We start from the raw sequence: 10937 nt of genomic DNA on the forward strand, positions 1-10937 counted from the left end.
AGATAGACAAATTGGATGAAACCAATTTCATTGGAAAGAGGACTCGCAGAGCTTTCTGTTGATATATAGTAGATCACCCAGATTATTATGTACAAGGAGTTATGATCGTTTAAAGTTGGAGCAAAAATACTCCAGGCCTCAGTACTTTTTCCTGCACGTTTTACTGTTCACTACTATTCACGGTTCGATCGGAATGTTCATAACTCGTCGTTCGGGTGTCCGTTTTGGATGATCCATATATCGTTGGAAAGATTATTTTATACTCTACGCAATGGTGGGTCATAATCTAAGATATTCCACATAAAAAAATTATAATTCATTCTAGAAGATAGAACCCAACACGTTTACGCACAAAATTTCAACGAAAAATTTTCCAGGGTATTACATGAAGATTATGTGGAGGAAAAAGAGTATGATCAATTTTGCTAGAAAATTCAGGCCAAGGGGAGATTTGTTAAGATTTGTCCTGAATTTCCTACCTTACTTGGATTCTACCATAATTATGTTTTACTTCAGAAAGCATATCTTAATGAAAAAGGTTTCCTAGTGTTTTACTTTAGCTTCCTTAGGTACACTAGTGAAAAAGATAAATATAACATTAATAACAAAATAACCAAAAGGAAATAAAAATAAATTAAGCATGAACAACACACCTTGACAGTTATTCAGAGAAATTGATGAACATTATCTATAAATTTTTTTTATCCCTGATAGATATATCTTGTTCAATATAAGTATAATGTTAATTATAGATAATAATAAAATAATACAAAAATTCAATTAATCATGAAGAGTGTATTGGTAGTTATTCAAAGAATCGGATAAGCATTACGTGTAATTTTTTTATCCATGGTAGATATATCTTGGACAATAAATAATAATATAACATAGTTAAAAAATTAAATTAAACATGAACAACATACCTTGGTAGTTATTCATAGAAAACTAATGAGCATTATGGCATATAATCTTCTCATCCATTGTAGAAATTATCTATGCTAAAAAGGGGATTTTAAAATATAATTAACAAAGATATTTTTTTAAGTTTTATATATCATAGTGGTATTTTGAATAAAAAGAATAAGCAAGGACATAAATATGATTTTATTATTACAAACATGAGAATAAAAATTTCTATTATTATTGTTATATTGAATCTATAGAACAAATTATTATTAAGATAAACAAACAAAGATTAATTAATACCTCTGTAATCATAGAAAATTCTCTTGAGATAAATGAAATCCAAATTTGAAAATGATTATCAAAAAAAGAAAGAAATTTGACAATGGTATAAGTGTCACGAAAGGGGTCTATATTTATAAGAAATTATAAAATTAGATTTTCATGAAAACTAAAAAATTTTCAAATTCAAAACTGAATGTGATATTAATTTGTTAGAAAAGATAGGATTTTAAAATATCATAATTATCTTATAGCTTATACTTTTGAGTTTAAGAAAAAACAATTAATGAGAGATATTCTTATCAATTCAAATTCAAAAATGCAGATATATCTAATTTTAAAACACACTATCCTTTTTGTATAAGACACATTTAAAGTTAACACTGTTATAAAATAATAAAGAATAAAGAAGAAGGGTAGAAAGAGAAGAGAGAGAGACTTCTTTATTTCTCTTGAGGATTATTGAGGATGAATTACATTGAAGGAAAACCCCTTTATTTATAGGGAAAAACTAACCTTGGGGTTTGTAACTTTTTCATAAATAGACATACACCATATATGGTAAAGTAGGTATTCACTATATATGCTAAAGTAGACATTCACTATATATGGTACATTTATAACACTCCCCCTTGAATGTCTAATTGATAGATAATATGCCTCGTTAAAATCTTACTAGTAAGAAAATTCAGTGGAAAAAAATCTAGTGAAGGAAAAAGAGTACACATATATAATAATACGTATATAGGTTGCCTCATTAAAAACCTTACAAGGAAAACCCAGTGGAACAAAACTTCGTAAGAGAAAAAGAGTACAGCGCGTATTAACTCTCCCTAATGAGAACATCCTTGAGACCCTGAATCTTGATCTTGTGCACCATCTTCTTGAAAGTTGCAATTGAAGGAGACTTGGTAAATAAATCAACCACATTGTCACTTGAACGATTCCGTTGCACGTCAATATCATCATTCTTTTGGAGCTCATGTATGTAGAAAAGATTTGATGAAGTGTTCTTCGTTCTATCTCCTTTTATGACTCCTCCATTAAGATGTTTTATGCATGTTGCATTATTTCAGTATAAAATTGTAGGTATATTATCACATTTCGTGCCACATTTTTCTCGAATGAGATGTATCATAGATTTCAACTATAGTCATTCTTGTCTTGCTTCATGAATAGCTATTATCTCCTCATGGTTTGATAAAGTGGCTAGATAGACTGCTTTGTATATCTCCAAGATATGGCAGTATCCCCACATATGAACATATAGCTTATTTGAGATCGAGCTTTATACGTGTCAGATAAGTACCCAACATCAGCATAACTAACAAGATCGGGATTACAATCTTTAAAATAAATAAGTTCATATGTTTGATCTTATTTTGATGTCTCCTCGTAGGAGTAAAACTATACCTTGCTAAAAAATTGAGGAAAGGCTATATTTGATCTTGTAGTATTTTACAAGATACATTAGTACACCAATTGCACTAAGATATATAACCAATCCAGTTTGGTATATTTCTTATTTCAGCAAATAATTTATTGCTTTTGAGAACCCTCCAAGAGTTTCAATAATTTTCAAGCAATAAGCCCATACAATATAAGGATTATAAATAAGTTTCCTAGAAACTTTTATATGCTTCAAACATTTTGAATCCTTAAAAGTTTTCATATAAATTTTGTCAAGTGACAAAATTCAACATTTCATGAGCGACATCTTCAAGTATCTGGACTTCAAATTAAATAAGTTTTATCTTACAAAGATGCATCCTTTCATGTCAATTGATAAATATTTCTAAGTCAGCATGCTTAAATAAATGTAGAATTTAGATCCTCATAATCTTTTACAATATTGTATCAAAGATAGTGATGATATATCATTTTGTATCGGTTCACAGTGTGACATAACATTTTGAGATCTCATCACTTCATTATTTTCAGGTACCAGAACCTCTCATAAAGTTCCATGAAGTGTTATTTCATATGCTCTTCAAGAGCACATTGCCTTCTTAATATGATTATTTTCACCTTATCCTTTTCAAAGACTATTTCATTTGAAATCGATTGATCTACCACGCTTCACGCATGCATAGACTTTGTCATTTATGAACACAAAATAAGAGCACTTGCAACTTAAATATGAGATGCATTCGACATTTGACTTGAATTATCTTTTGAATGAGGATCTGATGATAATCTTAACATATTTCATAGTTGCTTATAATCTCCCCTTTATGTTAGAAAAACTAACATACATCCTCTATCTTCTTTGAGAAATTCATCTTTGTGCATCATGGTATATTCATTAATCGTATACCGCACATTAAAATTATTAGATGGACAACGTGTGATTCCTGACTTAGAACCAACTTTGAGGGAAAATTAATCATAATTTATTGGTTTGATGCATACAAGTACTTTTGTATATAATATTTCAAACCAACATATGAAGCTTTTGTTCTCATTAGCAATGATTTAACTATTTATTGAAGACATTCGATGCTAAACCATCATCATCAAGATGAATTATCTTAATTACACAATCTGAAAGTTATTCTCTTAACTCAATTTCATTGAGAAAATAACTTTATGAATTTCAAACTGCAGGTTGACAATAAACATACAAGTGATCATCTTATATCGATGCATCTTAACAGATCACATGATAGGTGAACGGGCCCATATTCACCTTTTATACTTTTTAGAATTTAGGGAATTCAACCCCAACATTAGTTGGTCCAACCAACTTATCATGAGAACAAGCAACATTAAAAGCTCACGAAGAATTTTGCATTCTTCAATATGTATTTACTACTTAATATGCACATCTTTTGGATGTCAAAATTGTTCATGTCAACTTATGAACTTTTATACTAGTAAACTTCGAGTTTACCATGATATGTATATTTTTCTTTAGTAAATTTCAGATTTATTATGATATGAATAGATTTCAGATTTACTACTTGGAAAGTTGATTTCAGAATAACTCCTCTTAATTAATCTACCTCTTTCGGAGGCGAATTGTGGTACCATCATAATCAAGTGCATGTTTGTATTGATAAGCTTTGCTAAATATCATCACATTCACCCCAGAGAATGGATCTATCCTTATAACAATTTAAATTTTCATTCCCATAAATGAAATATAATCGTGCATTAACCCTAACAAATTGATAGCTTATAACTTCTTTTATTATATTGCTACCTTAGGAGTAAGTCCAGGTGTACATAATGTAGAGAATTTTTCTCTAATATATCTTATAGTCATAATAAGCATGTAGAAATATTATCACTTTTGATGATTATCATCATATTGTCCTTCCACGCTTGTATTCGTACATTCAATCACTTATCTTCTTTCAGACATATTATGCACTACTATCATATCCACTTTAGAGAATGAAGCATATTTAATGGGACATATTTCATGACTTTTCATCAAACTCATTATTCTGCCTTAGCCATCATAATATCATCAATGTGGTGCATTGGGATTCAAACTCAATGTCTTATCCATGTAAAGACGTCTTAGGCTATAAATCGATAGGGTTTGAACCTAACATCTTATTTTCATAATGTATGCATTCATATCGCGCTTTTGGGAGGATGACCATTTTCAAGTGGTCAAATCTTTCTTTTAGGCTATTCCACAAAACAAGTGGATCCTTAGTAGTAAGGTATTCAATTTTTAGAATTTTGTCAAGATGCTGATGCAGGAAAATCATAGCCTTAGCACAATTTTGGTTAGATGTTGTGTTTTCTTTCTTTATGGCGTCTCCAAGACCCATAACATCTAAGTGGATTTCAGCATCCAACACCCATGAGAGGTAGTTCTTGCTAGAGGCAACGAACTCAAGTTTTGTAAGATTATTAATCATATGAAAAGAAATAAAATAATACCTTAGCCTTCAAATTTAAGACGGCAAAGTCCGTGCTGATAATGTGTTATAAAATAATAAAGAACAAAGAAGAAGAGTAGAGAGAGACTTTTTTATTTCTCTTGGGGATTATTGAGGGATGAATTACAATGAAGGAAAATCCCTTTATTTATAGGGAAAAACTAACCTTGGGGTTTGTAACTTTTTCATAAATAGACACACACAATATATGGTAAAGTAGTTATTCACTATATGGTAAAGTAGCCATTCACTATATATATGGTACATTTATACCAAACACGTGCTAATCTGTCAAATAAAAAGCCTCCTTACATTTCTATAAAACTTCTTAAAATATATTATTTTTAAAACCTAAATATATCTTCTCTCTAATAAAGATACTCACCATTTTATAGTTAGAATTTATTTAAAACTACTATTACTATTATTTATTTATTCATTCATTCATACATTCATTCATTTATTTATTTACTTACTACTACTACTTGTGACTGCAATTACGTTTTCTTTTTCAAATTAAAAGCACTATAATTTGTGTAGTATTACTACTATTATTTATTACCTGTTATTCTTATGCAAATACTATATGCAATTACGTTTTCTTTTTCAAATTAAAAAGCACTATAATTTGTGTAGTATTACTACTATTATTTGTTACCTGCTATTCTTATGCAAATACTACTTAAAAGCACTATAATTTGTGTACTATTGCCACTATTATTTATTACCTATTATTCTTATGCAAATAATATATGCTATTGCTACTATTATTTATTACCTATTATTCTTATAATAATATATGCAAATATGTTTTTTTTTTTCAAATTAAAAGTATTACAGCTTGTGTACTATTACTACTATTATTTATTATTTATTATTCTTATGCAAATAAAATATGCATTTACGTTTTCTTTTTCAAATAATATATGCATTTACTTATTATTCTTATGCAAATAATATTCATATTTTAATCTTCTTTTACTTTTACCAACATGGGTTGTGGTGCAGTGGATGGGGTTGCTCCACCCTTAATCAGAGTTCGAGGGTTCGACCCTGGGTATGGATAAAACTCTGTTGAGAGCGTGCCACCTTAATGGGCCCTGCAACGCGCGATCCAGATTAGTCGGGGCTCCAATGCGGGCACCAGACACCGGATGGGAAACCAAAAAAAATATATATTCATATTTTAAAAAAGATAAGCTTGAAATAGTAAGATATATTAGAACTTTTTAATTATGGGTTTCTATTTATTAAGATGATAGAAATAATTTTTTAAAAGAAAAGGATGTATTTCAAATTTAAATACTTAATCTATCAACTCAAAACTTTTATTCCAATATTTATAATAATGTCATAGTTTTTGAACCACATAGAGATAATGATAAAGAGTTGGGATAATACTATTTTAAATTCAAATTCAAATTAAGTAATGATAATTACAAAGAAATGAGGTAAAATTAAAACTCTAAAATTATAGAGGTAGTTATAATCAGTATAAATTTATAATTGTTATTTGGTTAAATATCTTTTTAATTTCTGAAAGTTAGGATTAGTTGGGTTAAAAGAGAGCTTGTAATTTATGTGATAAAATTTCATAACCCTAAAGTTAGGGGCTTGAAATATCTTTTTAGTTGTTGATTTAGCAGATATATTAAAGTTCAAACCTCCATTAGAAAAAATGGCTTCTAATTATTTTTTAGAGTTTATTTAGGACTCTTAAATATAGTTCCTAGGTTTATAATTAGGTTATTGAAAATCTTTTTTTTTTCTTCTAGCATTATTATTTTCAAATTTAAATATTTAATATTTTTTAATTCAAAATTTCTATTACAACACCATTAAGTTTTGTTCTAAAAATTGACACGTGGCATTTTAATATCTTGTCGAATTCTTGTTTTGCTTTTAATTTTGCTTTTATATATATAGAGATATAGATTTCCTTTTTTCTTCTAATTTTCTCTTTTTATCTTTTTTTCCTTACTTTTCTACAACAACAACAATAAACCCAATATATTCTCACCAAGTGAGGTTTGGGGAGGGTAAGTGTACGCAATCCATACCACTACCTCAAACGTGAGATAGAGAGGTTGTTTCCAATAGACCCCCGACTCAACATAATGCAATTTAAGATAAGATATGGAATAGTAATAGAACAAGGTACAATTGAAATTAACATATTCAATAATACCAAAAGCAAGTTACTCCAAGTAAATACCAAAACATACAACATCCTTACTCAGACTAACCTTCTACCCTAATTCGCCTCCTCCACAACTTCCTATCCAGGGCATGTCCTTGGTAAGCTGAAGCTGCTCCATGTCATGTCTAACCACCTCCTTCCAATATTTCTTCGGCCTACCTCTACCTCGCTTGAAATCATCCCTAGCCAACCTCTCACACCTCCTCACTAGGGCATCCGTGCTCCTCCGCAGCACATGACCGAACCATCTTAATCTCGCTTCCCGCATCTTGTCCTCCACCAAAGCCACTCCCACCTTATCCTGAATAAAATTATTTCTAATCATATCTTTTCTAGTACACCCATACATCCACCCAAACATTCTCATCTCTGCCGCATTTATCTTCTAGATGTGGGTCTTCTTAAAAGGCTAACACTCCACCTCATATAACAAAGCTGGTCTAACCACTACTATGTAGAACTTGCCTTTAAGTTTGGGAGGTACCTTGTTGTCACACAAGATACCAGAGGCTAGCCTCTATTTCATCTACCCTACCCCGATCCGATGAGTGACATCCCCGTCAATCTCTCTATTATACTAAATAATCGACCCCAGATACTTAAAACTCTCTCTTACTGATAGAATGGGTGTCAAGCTTAAAAACTACATCAGATTCATGAGACACCTCGCTGAACTTACACTCAAAATAATTCTTCTTAGACCTACTCAACCTAAACCCTTTAGACTTAAGAGTTTGCCTCCAATCCTCCAACTTAGCATTAACTCCACTACGAGTCTCGTCAATAAAAACTACATCATCCGCAAAAGCAAACAATAAGGAACCTCATCCTGAATGTGCTGCGTCAAAATATCCATTACCAAGGCAAAAAGAAACGAAAGTGTCGATCCTTGATGTAACCCCATCAAGATGGGAAAGTGCTTTGAGTCCCCTCCTTCATCCCTAACCTGAGTCCTGGCTCCATCGTACATATCCTTAATCACCCTAACATATATTATAGGTACATCTCTAGCCTCCAAACACCACCAAAGAACCTCCCTGGGAACTCTATCATAGGCCTTTTTTAAGTCGATAAACACCATGTGAGAATCCTTCTTCCTTTCCCTATACTGCTCAACTAGTCTCCTGACAAGATGGATGGCTTTTGTAGTCGAGCGCCCTGGCATAAATCCAAATTGATTTTCAGAAATAGTAACAATCTTCCGCAACCTCAACTCTACCACCCTCTCCCAAATCCTCATAGTGCGACTCAATAACTTGATACCCCTATAATTATTACAATCCTGAATGTCTCCCTTAATCTTATATAGCGGAATCATCGTACTCCACCTCCAAGCTTCAGGAATCCTTGTCGTCTTAAAAATTATGTTAAACAACTAAGTCAACCACTCCGTACCTGCCCTTCCTGTACACTTCCAAAAATCTACCAAAATCTTATTTGGCCCCATCGTTCTACCTTTACGCATCTTACGAATAACCCTCTTAACCTCCTCAACCTTAATGCGCCTATAATAGCCATAATCGTGAAACCTCTCAGAATGCTCCAACTCCCCCAACACAATGCTAATATCCTTGCCATCGTTTAAGAGCTTATAAAAGTAAAACTGTCATCTCTTTCTAATATGACCCTCCTCCACCAAAACTTTGCCGTTCATATCCTTAATAAAATTTACCTGATCCAGGTCCTGAGTCCTCCTCTCCCTAACCTTGGTGAGCCTGTACAACTTTTTATCCCCACCTTTACTATCTAACATTGTGTATAAACTTTCAAAAGCAACATATTTAGCCCTAGTGACCGCTAACTTCACCTCTCGGTTAGCAATCTTATACTCTTCCTTATTCTTCCATTTATCTTTTTCATCCTTACTCTACGCCAACTGTGCATACGCTCTCTTTTTGGCCTTCACCTTCCCCTTCACCTCTTCTTTCTACCACCAGTCCCCTTGGTGCTTGCCTGAATGACTACTCAAGACCCCCAATACCTCTCTAGCTGTCTTCCTAATACAGTTGGCAGTCTCATCCCACATACTATCTATATCCCCTCTACTCCCCCAAGCCTTCTTCACCATCAACTTATTCCCTATATCTAGTGCACTGGCCAAAGTCAGACTGCCGCATGTAATCCTCGATTGATCCTATATATCTCTCCTCTTCTGTTCTTTTATGATCTCCAAGTCCATCACCAAAATACTATGCTGGGTGAAAGACTCACTCAGTAAGACCTTACAATTCTTAAAAATACCCCTATCCCCTTTCCTAAGGAGCAAAAAGTCAATCTGAGTCTTGGCAACCGAGCTACAGAAGGTAACTAAGTGAACCTCCTTCTTGGAAAAGTTTGAATTAACTACCACCAATCTAAACTGCCGAACAAAATCCTGAAGTGCCACTCCTTCAATATTCTTTACACTGAACCCGTGTCCTCCATGCACATCATCATAACCTTTCAAAGAAGACCCTATGTGCCCATTGAAATCCCCTCCTGTAAAAAACTTCTCATTACTGGGGACACTCCTCACCATCTCAACCCTTCAATAACTAGCTTAATTGACATCATCCTATTATTGACCCTTTTAACCTCTACCACTTGATTCCTAAGCTTATCATCTACTAAAATACCTACATCATTCTTATTTCTCACGTTTTTTGAGTACCACAACTTATATCTATCTACTACTCTCGCCTTTGAACCTGCCCATTTTGGTTTCTTGGAGACAAGCTATATTAATTCGCCTTTTCTAAGAATTTTCACTAGCTCTAATGACTTTTCTGATAAAGACCCTATGTTCCACGACCCTACTCTCAACCTATAATCATCCTTATCCCCTTTACCCTTCCTACCCCCTGCCTCTGCCCCTGCCCCTGCCCCTTCCCCCGCCCTAGTCCACTCCTCCAACCCCGACCCCGACCCAAGCCTCGCCTAAAGACATGACCCTACGCCAATACCATCAATCACAGCCACCACAGAAAACACCGACCAATAACACTAGGAGCACAAAGCTTAGACAACAAATCAAGAAAGTACTATCAAGTTCATACTTCAAAACTACTAAGAACAACAAAAGGCCAAAACACAAATAGGATTACAAGTAAAATACTACTATGAAATACAACAATCAACCAGTAAATCGTTACCCACAATCAAGATAGTCAGCCAAGGCGCAAAGAAAAAGGGATCGAAATAGGAATAGTAAGCAAAACAACCAGTAGCAGCCCCTAGAATTAAGAAAGCTATACACACAACTAGAAAAGATAGAGCGAGTGCACCTGATCGGAGGTGGGTCGGTTTACTTTATTGAATCGCCAGATTCCGACAATTTGCGATAGAAATTGGTCGCCGGAATTGTGTTATCGCGGCCGAAATCTGTACTTGTAATACCTGCTAGGGGATATAATGAAAGGGAACGCCAAAGTGAGATCGCCTGAAATGGATTGTCGGAACTACGCCGGCGCCGGTAGAGAAGAATTCACCAAATAATTTGGATGCGAGGAAGTTGCTGGCAAAGATGTTCAATTGTTCCGAAAGAGATGAGGCAGATTGATCCTTGAAATAATTATGAGATTCGGCCTTGGGAAAATTAGGGTTCTTGAAACTGTTGTTCTGGTAGCACTCAATATTTTCTGAGAAAATGGCCGGCAACGAGGTGCCTTTTCTCA

General features: G+C 33.4%; 1 protein-coding gene across 1 annotated transcript in view; it reads right to left on the bottom strand.

The window, feature by feature from the left end:
• Positions 1-9802, bottom strand: part of LOC124896188 — a 22912-nt gene extending 13110 nt beyond the window's left edge. The window contains exons 1-4 of the mRNA XM_047407711.1: positions 9526-9802; positions 8957-9030; positions 8680-8854; positions 7932-8074 (exon numbers count right to left, since the gene is read on the bottom strand). Of these exons, the coding sequence (XP_047263667.1) occupies positions 7932-8074; positions 8680-8854; positions 8957-9030; positions 9526-9802 (669 nt within the window). The remainder of the gene's footprint in view (positions 1-7931; positions 8075-8679; positions 8855-8956; positions 9031-9525) is intronic.
• Between the last annotated feature and the right edge of the window lie 1135 nt (positions 9803-10937).

Source organism: Capsicum annuum, chromosome 2 (assembly GCF_002878395.1).
Source record: "Capsicum annuum cultivar UCD-10X-F1 chromosome 2, UCD10Xv1.1, whole genome shotgun sequence".
Taxonomy (NCBI): Eukaryota; Viridiplantae; Streptophyta; class Magnoliopsida; order Solanales; family Solanaceae; genus Capsicum; species Capsicum annuum.